Source organism: Pongo abelii, chromosome 1 (genome assembly GCF_028885655.2).
Source record: "Pongo abelii isolate AG06213 chromosome 1, NHGRI_mPonAbe1-v2.0_pri, whole genome shotgun sequence".
NCBI classification, from domain to species: Eukaryota; Metazoa; Chordata; class Mammalia; order Primates; family Hominidae; genus Pongo; species Pongo abelii.
This window is the reverse complement of record NC_071985.2, coordinates 212,666,554-212,684,984: the sequence shown is the minus strand read 5'-3', so window position 1 is coordinate 212,684,984 and position 18,431 is coordinate 212,666,554. Positions and strand designations below refer to the sequence as shown.

The 18,431-nt window shown below is 38.9% G+C and overlaps 1 protein-coding gene across 36 annotated transcripts in view; it reads right to left on the bottom strand.

Moving 5' to 3' along the window:
- The window catches only part of EIF4G3 (eukaryotic translation initiation factor 4 gamma 3), a 366,672-nt gene that overhangs the window by 38,594 nt on the left and 309,647 nt on the right, over positions 1-18,431 (bottom strand). For all 36 annotated transcript variants that reach the window (XM_063719739.1, XM_063719647.1, XM_063719688.1 and 33 more), the window contains 9 exons: positions 15,854-16,000; positions 15,200-15,436; positions 12,959-13,063; positions 11,093-11,225; positions 8,120-8,214; positions 5,712-5,805; positions 4,275-4,392; positions 1,964-2,184; positions 111-226 (listed from right to left, as the gene is read on the bottom strand). In XM_063719739.1, coding sequence (XP_063575809.1) covers positions 111-226; positions 1,964-2,184; positions 4,275-4,392; positions 5,712-5,805; positions 8,120-8,214; positions 11,093-11,225; positions 12,959-13,063; positions 15,200-15,436; positions 15,854-16,000 — 1,266 coding nt within the window. The remainder of the gene's footprint in view (positions 1-110; positions 227-1,963; positions 2,185-4,274; positions 4,393-5,711; positions 5,806-8,119; positions 8,215-11,092; positions 11,226-12,958; positions 13,064-15,199; positions 15,437-15,853; positions 16,001-18,431) is intronic.

Below are 18,431 nucleotides of genomic sequence, written 5' to 3'. Positions count from 1 at the left end.
TTACTCAACCTAAGTCTTATCAGCTCACAATGACACCTGATTTAGACCAGAACCAAGTTATTATATACTATCAAAGGACTGTGTGTGTGTGTTTTTTTAATCTCACTTACCTTAAAATCATTAATGTGTAGAAATTCATCAATGATAGATTTGGACTTCCTCTCCAGTTCCTCTTCTGATAATGCAGCCTTGTCATGAGCTGACATTGCTGAAATTTCTGGTTTTGCTATTAGTGAGGCCCAAAAAAAAAGTAAAAATAATAAAAATTACTATTAAAATGGTGAGATTATGGTTGACAATATTATGTGCTATTACATTATTTTAATAGCTACAAGACATTTAATAGATGAAAACAGAATACAGAAAACTTTTGTTTTAGAATAGATTTGCACTAAGTAACTTTATAATCTACAATAACAACAAACAAGATTTAGGAACACGATAAACTTTCCTAATTAAAGCTTTTTTGTTCCTTTCTGTATTATGATTGCTCTCCATTGCTTCGAAGATGAAGAGTACATGAGGTCTTCACAATCCTGCACAGGTCAGGGCCCTGCTCGCCACTAAGCTTGAGCCACGCTGATCTTGGGCAGCTGCTTGAACAAACCGTGGCTATTCCTGCTACAGCTTTGCTCATAGTAATCCTGTCTGGAGTGCTCTTTCCCTCTGTTTCACACCCATCCCTGCCTACGAACCTGTTTCATTCCTACTGGTCCTTCGGATGAAGGAAACCTCCCCTTGCCCCTATTCTACATAGCTACTTGGTACCAGATAGCTCTAAGTATTCTCTTAGAACTAAATTCCTTCCTTCATAGCACCTTTCTCAGTTTGTGTCTTTCGTGGAATTACTAAAAAAAGGTCTTTCTGACTCAGGAGACTGAAGGCCGAGAACACGGATCAAGGGCCTCACACTCACTGTGCATCTGGTAAATGTACAAATGAACCAGACAATAAAAACACATAGGGCAGCTGTGCTACATTATTCATTACACCCAAGATATTTTCATGTCCTATCCTGTTATATTTCAAAAGTATCTAGCACAGATTTTAAAAAAGCCACATGTCCCTAAAGCTGTATTATCTAAAGTTACACCAATTGGGAGAAGACACTTCAATTTGTCTCTGAGATCCATTTAGGGACTACAGTTAAGAGAAACAATTTAAATAGTGAAACAAATTACAAAGCTATATAAATACTAAAAAACTAAAACTGGTATTACTTCACGATTAATATTTAAAAGAGGCTGAAAATAATCTTCAATTTAAACTGTTTTCCATTGCTATATTCGTCATCACAACATTTAATACTTTTTGAAAACCTTGTATTTATCAGGTAATGTTCTAAGTGTTTACATGTATTAACTTCTTATTTAATTTTCATAATATCCTGAAAAGGTAAGTACAACTTATCCCCATTTAACAGATAAGGAAACTGAAACACAGGTTAAATACATGAAGCAATTTTTAGAGCATTATCTGAGCACGTCCTCTAAGTATATACACGCTAAATGCATACAAAAACAAAAGGTTACCAAAGAAGATGAAGTCAACTAAAGATAACCTAATACCTTCTCTTTGGTTTGTCTTGCAGTGGCTCAATAATGAGAATTTTCACACATTTGAGGAGCTCTACACAGCATACACAATCTAACAGCAACGTCAGGTGTGGGATGTTACAGGGACTTGTAAGAAATTCAGATTGCTTAAAATACAGCAGGAGGACCTCCTCACCATAACATTTAATAGAGAAAGGAGAAAATTTACAAACTGTTTAGCTAAGGCATACCTAGGGAATGAGAACTGTTATAAAACTATGGAGTGCCCTTTAACTCTTCAGATGCTGGTATGTGTTGCTATTATGTGTTGATTCTAAAATCTACTCAGGCACAGTCTCTTTTTTATTTTTCCTTCCAAATTTAAAACCCAAATCTGCATCTGCATCTGCTTAAGCCAAGTCTCTCACCTGACTCCCTTGTTTTATTTCGCTCGGCCTCAGTGCTGTTCCTCTCCACATCCACACCTCCTGTGAGCTGCTTCACAGTCTCCAGCATCTCTCTCCGCTGCTCTTCTTGAGACTGATTGTCCAGCAGGTCTTTACTGCTGCCACCCCTCATGAAAGTATTTGGCCGAGCTGTTGCAGATGGAAGGGGCTTGTCATTCTTCTCCCTGCCCATACTTCCACGACTTAAAAGACAAAACAACACTTTTCAAAGGAAAGACAAGCCCATGTCCCCTACATATGCAAATTATAAAATAACACTAAGACTTTCCGAAAGTACCCAGAATTTTTCACAGATAACATTAGATGTGTGAGGCACCAATTATATTTCAAAGTTTAATTATTCAACAAACAAGTAAAAGAGTGCTTTAAAGGGAATATTTATTAAGATGTTTGAACTTTTTTCTCTGAAGGGATACTATTTAATACTTTAACATGTCAGTGGTGGCCGGGCACGGTGGCTCATACCTGTAATCCCAGCACTTTGGGAGGCCGAGCAGGGCAGATTACTTGAGGTCAGGAGTTCAAGACCAGCCTGGCCAATATGGTGAAACCGTGTTTCTACTAAAAATACAAAAATTAGCCGGGTTTGGTGGCCGGCGCCTGTAATCCCAGCTGCCTGGGAGGCTGAGGCATGAGACTTGCCTGAAACTGTGAGGAGGAAGTAGCAGTGAGCCAAGATTGCGCCCCTGCACTCTAGCCTGGGCGACAGTGAGACTCTGTCTCAAAAAAAGTCAGTGATAATTTTGGTAATTTCTTTTTCTTTTCTTTTTTGAGATGGAGTTTTACTCTTGTTGCCCAGGTTGGAGTGCAATGGCGTAATCTCGGCTCACTGCAACCTCCGCCTACGGGTTCAAGTGATTCTTTTGCCTCAACCTCCTGAGTAGCCAGGATTACAGACAGAGTTTCTCCACGTTGGTCGGGCTGGTCTCGAACTCCCGACCTCAGGTGATCTGCCCACCTCGGCCTCCCAAACTGCTGGGATTACAGGCGTGAGCCACCGTGCCCGGCCTTAATTTTGGCAATTTCTTATTTTAGTTTTAAAAAATCTTTCAGGAATAAAGAAGACAATGATAAAAGTATGAGTTACATAAATGAAAGGGAAACAAATATTATAAGAACATGGTATCACTATCTTAGAAATTATACAATGATACCTTTTTATTTAGAATCTTCAAACATATGGAAAATATTTGAGAATCAAGTAGAAGCTGTCTTGGATTAGCTAACACCATATATTTTATTCCTTTTAAGAGAGACTCTCCATATTTCCTGATTTCATCTTCTTTTAGACAATTCTAACCAGCTGAGCAAACAGTTCATTGGCCCGTGGCGGACCAGAAGCAGCAAATTAAAAGGGAAAAGGAGAGACTCAGACAGGAAAATGGTCTAACTATTGTGAAAGAACGCACACAAATGCTCAGGAAGCAGAACCATTAGGGGACATTTATGACAGGGCAAAGCGCCACAAGTGATACTCAATGATAACCTGAATCATCATGAAAAGCTGGCTTATGCTAAGTATACTTTGTTTCAATAGAAGTCAAGGGAATAAGAACACAGTTTACAAAGTCTACCTAATCAAACTTATTACAATAATAATAATAAAAAGCCTGATGGGAGGATCACTTGACACCAGGAGTTCAATGCCAGCCTGGGCAACATAGCAAGATGCCATCTCTAAAAAATAATAATTTAAAAAAAAAAGTTTTAGAGCTTAAAGAAACTTCAGTTCTGAAAGTGCTTATGTAAAAAATGTTATTTTTTGTGACTGCACTACAGGGTCCCCATTCACTGTATGTAAACCAGCCAACAGGATACTTGACTGTATCAATCCTAGAAAAGCAAAAGTAGAAAGACAGTGAAATATGGAGACTAGCAAAAACTGAAGGACAACCTCAAATATAACATGAAGAAGAGTGTGACAGAGAAATGTATGGGTGGATTGTCATGTTCTTTAATTCCCATGGTTGAGAATGCTAGGTGCTTCTAGAACATCTGGAGGATTAGCTTGGGGAGCCCCTAGACATGCCTCCAGGGCTGTTTGGGTGGGCCTAGCTTTCTTAAGAATCCCTTCCTTCCCATCCCATCCCAAATCCACCACCCAATTATGTTCCTATCTTAGAAATTATAGTGTATGAAGATTAAAGAAATCAACTTTAGGAATAAAAGGAATGCATCCATAAGGATTACTATCAAAACCCTTGTTCCTATTTTGCCACATGTACTGGCAAGCGGGCCAGCCTTGAGTAGACATAAAAAGCAGGGTTCTCACCTAGTTAAGGTCCTTCGGGAATCAAACTCTACAGGTGTGGATGGCGTGGACCCTGAGGGTGCTGGAGGTTGCAGGGCAGAGAATCTGTTTAAACTGGAAGCACTTGACCGTAAGGCATCTATACATGTCGAGGATTTAGAAAAAAATACAAATCACATGACTAAAATGCAAATAATCAGTCATCTGCATCCCTAGGTGAGGCCTGAGACCAGGCATTCCTAACAAGCTTAGGTGATGCCCATCTCCTGGTCCCTCTACCATATTCTGAGAAGCAAAGTGTTAGAGGGAATTTGCACATAATAGAGTTTAGAAGTCTTTATTTATTACAACCATTGGTTCCTTTAAAAACATAGTAAACAGGGGTGGGAGTGGCATATAGGAGGAGGAAGGCAAGCGAAAACAGAACAAAACTTTAACAAAGCTAACCAACACAAATGCTCCAAACTCATTTGTGCACAAATATGCCATGTGGGTTTTACTGAATAATGACATTTTTTAAAATTTAAAGAAAAAAAGGTTGAAATTACTTAGTAGAAGGGACATATGGGAAGTAGGTTCACATTGAATTTTTTGTTCTTTCCATTGGGCTTCCTCAGCTAGTAAGATGTGTTTGTGAGATCCAAACATCTTTGGTCCTGAGGTCAAATCTCTCAAAATCTGATTTTCGAAAAAGATTTTGAACAATGTTTCTTTATTCTTTTACAGCTCCCTAAAATTATAGTAAATGCTCTGCATATTAAGATTCTTTTATGAGCATAATGAGTTTCTCTTTTAATTTGGGGTCCCAGTAATTTCTCTAGCTATATTAAATTTGTGAACAACAACAAAAAGGGAACCTAAAAAATTAAGGTCTTAGCAGCTGAGTGTAGCTCATAACTGTAATCCCAGCACTCAGGAGGCCAAGGTGGGAGGATCACTGCAGCCCAGGAGTGCAAGACTAGCCTAGGCAACACAGTGAGACTCCATCTCTACAAAAAATTAACAAAAAAAAAAAAAAAAAAAAAAAAATCAGCCAGGTGTGATGGCGTGCACCTGTAGTCCCAGCTACTCAGGAGACTGAGGCAGGAAGATTGCTTGAACCTAGGTGGTTGAGGCTGTGGTGAATTCTGATCATGCCACTACACTCCAGCCTGGGTGACAGAGCGGGATCCCATCTCAAAAAAAAAATACATATATATATCTATAAAAATAAAAAAAAAAATAAAGGTCTTAATTAAATAGTCTAAATGAATGAACTGAAATTAAAAAAATACTTAAAATTATTTAAGGAGCCTGAGAAAGGATCTATGTTGAAAGGAAAGGGCTACCAATAAAATTTTAGGCATGATTAGTCTACACATCTTTCCCAAAAACCATCATTCGATGACCATGGGAATGCGCTGTGAGGCCAATGCTAACAAGCCACAGCCAGGTTTGAGAAGGGACACGCACACTTACCAGTCTCGCTTGCCTTTGCTCCACCACTGCTGCCTTTTCCCCAGCTGCCTAGCTGTGCTTTAGGTACCAGCTGAATTTTTTCATCAATTGTAGGCTGTAACATAAGGGACCACAAGTCAATTATAGGAAATATTCTAGAAGAACAGTTTTTATTTTTTTCTTCTTCAGTGAAGTAGAACCAATTTTAGCAACAAAAATTTGTTTGGAATGCCAATTTAATAGAAACAGAAATTGGAGCTGTTCTCATTAAACTGGGATCCATGTGGCCCCTGAAGCACTTCCTTGGACTCCAGTTTCCATAAAAAACTGTTTGGTCTAGAGAATGCAACCGGGTCCTCCTGTTTAAGATGGTTTATGAATTTGTTAACTGTAATAAGCAGTTTCTAATCATTCTTCTTGTACAATACCCATTAATTTTAAAAATAAAAAAATACAAATATTACAAAATTAATTCATTAGTGTCTTTACATGACTGTCAGAAAATAGATCAACAGACACAAAAATTTCATGTTGGCTAGAGATAGGCAGTGGGATGTGAGTATTCAATAAAGAATAAGAAGAAAGAGATTGGAATGTTAGGCAGGGAGCACAGGAAGTTAAGGTGCCTGATATCTCATGTTTAATCTTCCAAGCACAACTTTACAACAAGTGAAATAAAATTACGCTGTAATGCATATTATAATAAAATACATAACATAAAAGCTGTAATGTAGCTCTTTGTAAAAAAGGTATTTCTATGTTCTGACAGCTCATAATGTGTATGTTGCTATGCTATGTAATATGCTTTCACACAAACCTCTCCCAATGAACAATAAATATGTTTAATGGTTTTGTTCTAGGATACCCATGTATAGTACCTCCAGTATAACAATCTGAATACACAAAGTTAATTAACAATTTACATACTTAAAAATATTAAGGTAGTAATGTTGGAGGTTTGATACCAGCACGGTTTTTATAGTATCCAAGCACGGAAAGCATAATATTTAAAAATACAAATGTTGTTATTAAATACTGACACATTTTTCAAAATGCTGGAGGACTTCTTTAAACATAAACTTTTGGTTAAAACTGTCTCTAGATGGAAATGGAGATGGGTAAACTCAAATTGTATTCAGCAATGGAATTCCTGCTCTGAGATATAAACAACTAGAAGAAAGTACCAGAATCTTGGAGAAAAGGATCCTAGCTAATTACATTATTAAGAGAGATTCAGAAGGAGAATTTTCTATCATGAAGCAAAGCTTTGACAAAACTGTGAAGATGCAAATGACATAGCCCATTTTATTCCAATTTTCTTAAAGACTTTTCTTAATACTTCTTGTCAGTTATCTTCTTTCATGTAGTATTTTCACATTAGTTTTGATTGTCTTTAGTATTTTGCTAGCAGGGTGCCAATTTTCAGAACTATGGAAAGTATAAGGATCAAACTAGACTTGCAAATGATTTGGAAAACCCACTGTACTTTAGAAGTTTCCACTCTTATCATATTTAATTCTGCTTTCTCTACATTCTTCAAAGTTCTTCATCCTACTTACAATGATCAACTTTTATTGCCGAAAATATCTGCTAGAGAAAGTTTTTCCCTCTTACTGCCCACAGACTCTCAAAAAAGAGGAAAGCAGACAGTCTATTAAATCCTTATTACAGAATGATTTCTAGTAGGCCCTCTGTGGTTTCCTTTAGGCCTTGGATAAGGCAAATCTTTCATGGTTAGATTTAAACAGGTGATTGTTTTTTTCCCCAGAGCTACGGATACATTGTGTAAAAGCCTGCAATTGACTTAGGCTTCTAAAATATCTTTGTTATTATCTCTTGTATATTAAGCATCTTATGTCTAAGAAGTAACCTAGTCTTTTCCTCTTTAGTAGACCCTTATAGAAGTAGAAATGAGGCCGGGCGTGGTGGCTCACGCCTGTAATCCCAGCACTTTGTGAGGCTGAGGTGGGTGGATCACAAGGTCAGGAGATTGAGACCATCCTGGCTAACACGGTGAAACCCCGTCTCTACTAAAAAATACAAAAAATTAGCCGGGCATGGTGGCGGGCACCTGTAGTCCCAGCTACTTGGGAGGCTGAGGCAGGAGAATGGCGTGAACTCGGGAGGTGGAGCTTGCAGTGAGCCAAGATCGTGCCACTGCACTCCAGCCTGGGCGACAGAGCAAGACTCCGTCTCAAAAAAAAAAAGAAAATGTAGAAATGAGTTTGTAGAATACATTGATCAATAGTAACTTGAAGAAAAATGCATTAAAAAATAACCACCCCATGGATTTGCAATATTGCTGTTTTACTTTACTAAGTACTTTTGAGACTCATGTTTTGCAACTATTGTAAATCGTGTGTGTGTGTGTTTTTAATATCGAAGGCATCAAAGGAGAGCGTAAATTGTACTTTAAATGTCAGACTCACCTTAGTGATTTTTAGGAATTTTGAGGGGTCCAGTACCCGACTGTTCTTGGCCCCCTGTACAGTGTTCCACCCACCTTCGTCCACTCTCTGGACACCTGCAGGGAGAACAGAGTGTGAGTCTCTCATCTGTCTCAAGTCAGTTTGACATTGAAAGAGTGAGCAATATTTTCATCGAAACCAAGAAGAAAGACAACAGAAGATGTTAAAGCATTGATGACAATATCTTTAATCCCATGGCAGGAAAATATAAGCAGAAGCACTCCGTATCAGCAGAAGCACTGCTTATTTTGGATCACCCATGAAACATTACTGACCTAGAAACAAACAACTGACACAAATGAATATCTGGTGCTGGAGAAGGCAGAGCTAAATCCAGTATTCACAGAATTAATGACTGGAACACTTTGGGAGAAGTCAGATGGAAATTATTTATTCTAAAGTATATTGTATTTAATGGGGTCAAATGACAGAAGTATGCTTTGATTATTTCCCAAATCTGCTTCTCCAACATTTCAGCTGCTCAGGTGGAAAACCTTGACTCCTCTTTCACACTTCACATCCAATTTTTGTCAGTAAACCTTGCCAGTTAAACCTATACAATACATTCAGAATCTACTACCAACATTAGCAGTTTTGTTTAAGCCACCAACACCCCTTTCCTAGATTACTGTAGAGACGTGTTTTGGCCTTCCTGTTTCTACCTTCAGCTGTGCTCATCATGGCAGCCAGTGTGATCCTAGTAAAGTACAAAATTCGTCACTTCTTTGTTCAAAACACTTCTGATATCTTTCTATCTCATTCAGAAAAAAAGAGAAGATTCCTTACAAATGGCCTCTAAATAATCTGGCTCCTGCTGCCTCTAAGTCCCCATCTTCTACCACTCTCCCCGTCAGGCCCTTCTTAGGTTCAGCTGCACTGGCTGCCTTGCTATTCCTTGAAAATGCTGCTTCAGGGTCTTTGTACTTACTACTCCCTTTGCCTAAAAGTCTCTTTCCCCAGATTTCCACATGATTTAACGCCCTCACTTGCTTCAGGTCTTTGCTCAAACAATACCAACTTTTATAGTTTCCCCAATTTTCCTGTTTAAAACTGCACCCTACTTACCAAGATTTGCACTCCCTAGTCCCTTCTCCCTTCTTTGTTTTTCTACAAATTTATTTGACAAATGATATATTTTATTTAAGTATTTATTATTTATTGTCTCATCTCTCCCCTCTACCATAAGCTGTAAGCCGCATGATGGAAGGGACTTTAAGTGCCTTGTTAAGTGATAGACAATAAATACTTGCTGAATGAGGGCGGGGCGCGGTGGCTCACACCTGTAATCCCAGCACTTTGGGAGGCTGAGGCGGGTGGATCACAAGGTCAGGAGTTCAAGACCAGCCTGGCCAAGATGGTGAAACCCTGTCTCTACTAAAAAATACAAAAAAATTAGCCAGGCGTGGTGGTGGGCGCTTGTAATCCCAGCCACTCGGGAGGCTGAGGCAGAGAACTGCTTGGATCCGGGGGGCGGAGGTTGCAGTGAGCCGAGATCGCGCCACTGCACTCCAGCCTGGGCGACAGAGCAAGGTTCGTCTCAAAAAAAAAAAAAATACCTGCTGAATGAATTAATAAATTGAAAGATCACCGAACTGTCTGTCCAAAAGCTTTTCTGGTCCTAACATACGTCTTGATTTTCTCTGTGCTATCTGATACTACTGATCATAAACAGACTTGCTTCTTCCTTGTCTCTATGACACTTGTATCTTAGTCCTTTCTCTCCACTTGTCTGTCACTTTTCCAAGAGTTCTTTTCTTCCTTTAGTCATATGTGAATATCCTCCATGAATTAGGCTTTGATATCTTCTCCTTTTCCCTCTCAATCTGGTTCAATAATAAATAAAAGTTATTACCCAAAAGGCATTGCACTAGGTACTAGAGTGAGGAAGGTAAGTGTGGTGTCTCAAGAAACTTAAAAGTAAACTTTCTTTCCTGCAGAATTCATCTCTCCTAACAACTTCACTATGAGCTCTACTGTGTCTGTGACAATAACTAATGGTTACTGAGTATTTATTATCAGCCAGAAAATTATCATTTCCCTCTGAAAAAGGTTTTCTTTTCCAACGTTCCTAAACTTAGTAAATGGACTATATTGTCTCAGGTTTAAAATGCCTTCTACTTCATCTTTCACTTTTTTTGCATGTCTTTATTTTTGTTTTGTTTTGTTTTGAGATGTAGTCTCACTCTGCTCCCCAGGCTGGAGTGCAGTGGCGCGATCGCAGCTCACCACAACCTCCACCTCCCGGGTTCAAGTGATTCTCCTGCCTCAACCTCTTGAATAGCTAGGACTACAGGCACACATCACTATGTCCAGCAAATTTTTTAGTAGAGACAGGGTTTCACCATGTTGGTCAGGCTGGTCTCAAAACTCCTGACCTCAACTGATCTGCCCACCTCAGCCTACCGAAGTGCTGGGATTACAGGCATGAGCCACTGCGTCCGGCCTGCTACAAAGTGCCCCTTTCTTAAATAAAGTTTTCTTTCATCTTTCTGTCTCTCCTCTTTTTCTCTAAATTTTAACAGTTAATGGAGAATACATTTCATAATTGATACTATCTTCCATTTGCTTAACAAATGTTCCTCTTTTGCTTGTCAAAAGTTTTACCTTACCAGATAAACTGTACACTTTGAGAGGGAAGTAACTACATTTTCCACTTCCTTTTCTAGTCTCACCAATTCTGAGTATATAGAAGATGCTCAATAAAGTCTTATTGCTTACTGGCTTTTAAGTAGTGAAAGAAATCATGCTTTGTTCCTGCATTCTCTACTTTTACTCAGTAACTTTACTCTTCAGGTGAAACTGCTTCACCTAACAATCACCACTCTATTCTTTGGGCTGTTCTTTCTGATCTCATTTTATACCTAAATACATAATTCTTAATATGTATTCCTGAAACTTCCAAGTTCTCTAAAGCCTGGTGGATTCCGGCCTCACCTGGTCTTCTCTTCTCTTTGGTCATGAGTTGCTGGACCTTCCTTTGCTCTTCTTGTTCTTCTATTTTAGCCTCTTTGTGAATCTGTTCGATAGTTTTAGGCCCTTGATCTGCTCTTCGAGATACCCAGTTGCACTATAAAAGCAGAAAATAAGGTTATCTGCCAGATAAACTGAAAATTTTTTAAAATTTAAAAATTTGTGATTTTTACTACTGGAAAAGTACAAAATACCTACAAAAGCTGTATTATGGCAGTTTCTCATGTATCTTATAGATGACACTATGAGCAGTTTAGGATTAGAGCTAAAGGATTAAAATCTTCTCAATCAAACCTGGCCAACTGTATACTACATATTCCAATAGCCAATGGATATAAAGAACAGGGTGAAAGACTGGCCCAAATTTATTATTATATTTTTAAGCATGGCATATATTTCTCTGTGGACTAAATGGATTTTATCTGTATCAATATTTTGTACATTTGAAAGGAGGAGAGAAAAATAAAAATGATGAGGATTCCTTGGCCTTGCCTTAATCTGTGGGATTACTACTCAGATCATATCACACTCCATAGGGGTTCTAAGTCAAGGATGACTCATGCTTTTATTTCTCCAATATCATGGTTCTGATATTCTACACAAAGGTCCATACCACTCTGCCCTTTAGTTATCCCCTGTATTAAGGACAAAATAAGTTGTCACTTTATAATTATACTTCTCCCTTCTCTTTCTAGCAACAGTCCCAACATCTGATATAAGTAGAAGTGGTTGATAACATGGGTGAAGACGATCACATCTAGTCTTAGCAAGATAAAGAATCATCATCAATGCTATCTGGCCTGGGTGGAGGAGAAATAAGAGGTAGGGCTTTGTTCACTTTCTCTAGTGTAGGGCTTGATGTAGTATATTCCCTGTAGGAGTGAAACTTACAAAAGAGTAACTCCCTGTAGTAGTTAAACTTAAAACAGAGAAAAGTAGTAGTAACAAAAACTGCACCCGATAAGAGAAATGAGGAAAAAAAAAAACAAAAACAAAACAAACAAACAAAAAAAAACAGCAGCAGAATAGGAGGGTCATAGGAAAAATGAAAGAGAAGAAAACACCAATATCTGAGCTGGACACCTTACGTAATTATTCCATTGACTCTTCAACAAATCTGCAAGGTAGGCAACATCCTCATTTTAGAGATTAAAAATGTAAGGCTCAGAGAGTTAAATGTATTTACTGTGGAGATGAGACTTGCTGAATATTTAGCTTACAAAGACTAAATTTAATTGAATTTAAATTTGAATGGAGTTTGAATTCAGAATGGCTGATTACAAATTGCAAGTGGCTGGGTGTGGTGGCTCACACCTGTAATCCCAGCACTTTGGGAGGCTGAGGCGGGCAGATCACTTGAGGTCAGGAGTTCCAGACCAGCCTGGCCAACAGCGTGAAATCCTGTCTCTACTAAAAATACAAAAATTGCCCAGGTGTGGCGGCATGTGCCTGTAATCCCAGCTATTTGGGAGGCTGAGGCAGGAGAATCACCTGAACCTGGGAGGCGGAGGTTGCAGTGAGCTGAGATTGAGCCACTGCACTCCAGCCTGGGCAACAGAGTGAGATTCTATCTCAAAAAAAAAACAAAGCACAAACAAAATTGCAATATGGTTTGATAATCAGAATAAGGAGAAGAAGCACGTAACTGGCAATAAGACTTTTGTCCTTTCTCAGAACTCTCCCACTGAAAGTTTGCCAATTCAAGTTCTGAGAGTCCTGAAGCAAAAGCACAGTCTTTACACATGTAAACAACAGGACATCCTTCCCCAACCCAATTCCTTTAAAGAGACTGGACCAGTAGGCTTATTATTATTTTTTTTCCCCACTCACCAGCCTTAGGTCTATAACATCTTGAAGCATGAACCGAATCCTAGATGAGGTTTTTCTTTCTTTCACAATTTTCTCCATCTGATTAAAGTACTGGTCCATACGTGGCTGCAAGAGACAAAATCATTAGTACTCCTGTCTAAGAAACTTAAATGTAATTTTACCAATTTACAGTTATTTATTTATGTAGTTATCTATTTATTTTTTTAGAGATGGGGTTTCACTCCGTTGCCCAGGCTGGAGTGCAGTGGCACAATCACGGCTCACTGCAGCTTCAACCTCTCAGGCTCAACCGATCCCACCTCAGCCTCTCGAGTAGCTGGGACTACAGGCACGTGCCACTGTGCCTGGCTAATCTTTTAATTTTTTGTAGAGACAGGGTCTCATTATGTTGCTCAGGCTGGTCTTGAACTCCTGGGCTCAAGCGATCCTTCGGCCTTGGCCTCTCAAAGTGCTGGAATTTCAGGCATTAGCCACTGCGTCCAGCCCATGTAGTTTTCTAAATGGTCTAGGAATATCAATTTATAGCCAAAATATAATGTGGTAGAATTTTTATTTTTATTTTTTTGAGACAGGGTCTTGTTCTGTCACCCATTTGGGAGTGCAATGGCTCAATTATGCCTCATTGCAGCCTCAATCTCCTGGGCTTAAGTGATCCTCCCGCCTCAGCTTCCCAAGTAGGTGGGACCACAGGCATACGCCACTACACCCAGCTAAATTTTTCTGTGTGTGTGATTTTTTGGAGATATGAAATCTCACTATGTTACCCAGGCTGGTCTCAAACTGCTGAGCTCAAGCAATCCTTCTGCCTCAGCCTCCCAAAGTATTAGGATTATAGGTGTGAGCCACTGTGCCCGGCCATATGGTAGAATTTTTCGTTGTTCATATGACCACCTCAAATAAAGACTACATTTTTCTAGGCTCCTGGCAGCTGGCTTTGGTCACGTGATTAATTACAGGCAATAATATAAATGGAAATGTTATGCAATAGCTTCCTAGGGCCTTCCTAAAGAGACCAGAGGGGCCAGGCATAGTGACTGATACCTGTAATCCTAGCAATTAGGGAGGCCAAGGCAAAAGGATTGCTTGAAGCCAGGAGTTTAAGACCAGCCTAGGCAACTAAGTGAGACCCATCATCTCTACAAAAAGTGGAAAAAAAAAAAAAAAAAAATTGGGTGACAGGGCAGGACCCTGCTACCTTTTTTTTTTTTTTTTTTTTCTTTTTTTTTTTTCAGATGGAGTTTCGCTCTTGTTGCCCAGCCTGGAGTGCGATGGTGCAATCTTGGCTCACTGCAACCTCCGCCTCCTGGGTTCAAGCAATTCTCCTGCCTCAGCCTCCCGAGTAGTTGGGATTACAGGCATGCGCCACCATGCCTGGCTAATTCTGTATTTTTAGTAGAGATGGGATTTCTCCGTGTTGGTCAGGCTGGTCACGAACTCCTGACCTCAGGTGATCTGCCCGCCTCAGCCTCCCAAAGTGCTGGGATTACAAGCATGAGCCACCGTGCCTGGCTGACCCTGTTACTTAAAAAAAAAAGAGAGAGAGAGAGAGGTGGCTGTGTCTTTCGCCCCTTTTCCTACCTTCTCTGGTGAGAATGATTAGGACAAGGGTTACACTTTAGGAGTCACAGAATGTTAAGCTGAAAGGACTTACCTCGGAGCTTTGTTTACATAAATAAGAAGTGAACCTCAATCTTGTATAAACCACTGGGTTTTCTGTCACAGCTAAGCATAATCCTAGCTGAATTAGATGTTATGGAGCGTTTCTGACATTATTTCTTTGAAGCATTTCTAATTTCTACACCCCTTAAATAGCATACATTATTACAGTATTTTTAATGATTTCTTATATTATGGTTAGATGGCTGTGTCATCAATTAGAGTATAAACTTTAGAAGCACTACTGGGTCTTCATTTCTGCATTACCCTTAGGTCATAGCTTTTCTTCTCATATTTCTGTTCCCAAATTGGGAAATGGTTACAGAAGAAGAAAAAAGAATATGGGACAAATAATCTGAAGAATCTACAAACTGGCTTTTACACAATTTGGGACCCTCCTCACCTCTGACTCTAATGGAAATGTAAGGAGCACGATGGTTGAACACTGACAATGAGACAGGCAAAAGAAGAAAAATAAACAGCCTAGACCTTTGGGAAAAGATAGAACTATTTTGTTGACAGTCTAAGTTCTTTTGCAACTGACAAGGAGCCTTTGCGAAGGTTTCTGAGCTTTTGGATTTTTACCTTTGCTTTTTCAAAGTCCAAGTCTTTGCCAATGGTGGTGAGCAGGCGACACAGGCACTCCAGGGATTCTTCATCATGGTTCTTTAGCAGCTTCACAACACAGTCATGCATGATGGCTTCAGTCAGCATTTTGAGTTTAAAGAGTTCTCCAATAAACTTGATGTTGCCAATGGATCTCCGCCGGGCTTTGTCCTTGGCTTCTTCCAGTTCATCATGAAGCCTCGTCCTCTCCTCTGGCTGTTGTGTAAGGAGGAATAATAGCATCTTGATGATGAAAGTTGTACTGCACAATAAACACTGAGATTCATGGTCTTCACCCTTTCTAGGGGTCACAATCCCCGTGAGAATCTGATAGCAAGTGTGAATCTACTCCTCAGAAAACTGAACTGTACCCATCCATTTCAGATTTTTGGAACTCAGTGACCTGACTCAGGCTTAGACTGAATGGCTGGCATGGAAAATTGAGCTGTCCCCTATATTAGGCACTAAAAGGAACAAAGCATTCCCCTAAACATTAATATGTTGTTTCTACATGAAAAAAAAGGCCATACGTCCCTCTTAAGGTAGCAGGAAGATGCTGTATCCAGTTTCCTGAAATTTCTACTTTACAGTGCTCAAAGTGTACAAGCACTGTCTTTCTATGAAAATACTTACAGCACTGGCAGCCTCAAGTTCTTTCTGCTTCTTCTCAAAGACATCATCATCTGCTTTATCTTTTTCAAACTCCTTCTGGCAACGGTTCAGTAGCAGCTTCCGGAAATTCACTGTGTTACCAGGCTTGTCTGCCATGGGTACTTTCAGCTACATCCAGACAGGAAAATAAAAAAAAGCAACAAGATTACTTAAAGACATTAAAAATATCTGTTTGCTTTATTGTATGAAATAATGCTGACTGAACCACAGGTAAGCATTCTATAAGAGGCAAACAATATAGCTTCAGGCATTTCATGATTCAACAGTAATATGTCTTAAATTTTATTTAGAAAAGACACACATTCCTCTCATATAAATGTACTCTTTTTTAGCCATGCTTCTAGCTAACATGGAAATCCTTGTCATATCATTGCAACTATAACCCTGAACTTATCTAGACCTTATTTAAAAAAAAAAAAACTGTGTAGAGTTATTACTTCTTTTTTTAAGAAGTACCGTTGTAGTAAGTATTTTGGTTTAATAGAACACACAAAAATGATATAAGACAAGGGAGAATTTGCTGGTTATCGCAAAACTGTTGTAGGTGAGATCCTTATTGTATTTATGCAGAAGTTGGGATACTGGGGGATTTTTGAGATATCTTTTCATTGGGGAATGTCATAATGTTAGCACTTACCTTGACTATAAATATAGTATGTTTACTGCTTATTGCTTATGTGCCATGAGAATATACTAGTTCTCCAAAAGTTTGGAAGCATGATCCTTACAAGGTTTCCATCCAAATCCAATAATAATTGTTTTCTAATAGTTGTAATAGCTCAAGGTTACTTGTAACCAAACACACAGACATTCTTACGAACATATTTAGAATATAAAGACAGTAGACTGCAGCAGGGATTCTACTAAAATATTCTAATTTACAGACGACATCCCTCTGAGCACCATTTTGAACAGCTATTTCGTAATATGATACAACGATTTTTCTGGGATCACAAAGTGGCTCCCAAAGTTCTGAAATGTATGTATGGTCTTTGCCCTAGGTGTAACAGAAGATCTTTGTGAAAACTGGGTACACTGCATCCATACTCACAAAATAATTAATGTTATCAAACAGAATGAACTTGGTCAGCTGTTGATCAAGGCTGGATGGCTAGAGAAACTTCCTGAGAACTGACGATGATGATGCTAGAATATTTGTACTAGAACTGATGGCACACTCTCCAATGTATTCCCTACGATGTATGAAAGATCATTTAACAGATCCAGTAATAATCAACCATGTGTTACACTGCATATTTCCTTTCAGCAGGAGACATTATCTTAGGAAGAGGGGAACATTTTCAGATAATTTTTTAGACAACCAGAGAAAAGGCTACTGTATCCTTAACTCCAAATTTAGGCTACATAAATGCAAGCAACTATATAGATCATTTCACAGTCAGGCCTACTCTAAAGTCACACAAGTCAGCCTTCAAGAAAAGAAATGCTACATGAAAGCAAGAGTTTTCCAAAGCAAAAGCCAAAAGTTGATTCTACCTTCTCTTATATAAGACCCAGAATACACAATAATGGACTAAGAAATACACAAGAGAACCAAGAAGTATATTCAAAAGCAGGTTGGCATACAAGAGCACCAACATGACATTAGATTTTAGAACTAAAGGTTCTAAAAATCAGCAGTTATATCCAATTTGCTGCTTTATAGGAACATAAATTAAACCAGCCACAAAATCCTAGCCAGCATCTTGGCATATTTACCTCCATCATCTGTATTGACATTAAGTGTATAACTGACTGACAAGAAAATAATAGTCCAGCCCACAATCTATCATCTCTAAAGAGATGTTTTCTACATTACAGATTTACTGTGTAGAAAAGAGAGAAATAAGGACAACAAACAATATGAAAATCTAAGCCACTGCCATATGGTGAGAAGTGCAGGGAAGACTATTTTAGGAGAGCTGGGTTAAGGATCAAAAGTTTTGCTTACTTGCTATATAAACAAAGGCAATTCTTTTAATCCAAGTTTCAGTTTTGTCATCTAAAACAAGGGAGGCACAGCCTCTATGTCCATCTGAGAGGGCAGCTTGAGCATTCAGCATGGAAGCACTTTAATAAGCCACAGATAAATAAGCTGTAACTGAAATCGAAAGAGTGCTGGAATATGAGTCACAAAATCAGAAACTGAATCCCAGCTCTTTAATCTACTATGTAAATTTGAGCAAGTTACCTCACTGAACCTCAGTCCCTACACCTGCAAAATGAGTTATTCCAAAATGATTATAGATTAAGGAACATGATAAAATAGCTGGTGAAAAGGGAGCTCTGGACATAGTCACAGTCCCAGCTCTGCCATGTAACTTTGGCCAAGTTACTCAGTTTCACCAAACCTCTATTTCAAAAATGGGGTGAGGTATTATACCTATCTCTTAGGAGGTGTTACTGGGAGGATCAAATGAGGTATCTAAGGAAAAGCAAATAGTGGCTGACACACAGTAAGGGCCCAATAAACAACTAGTATGGCTATATTAAACACTTCATTTGACAGGCCTATGATTAAACCTATATTGTAATAACA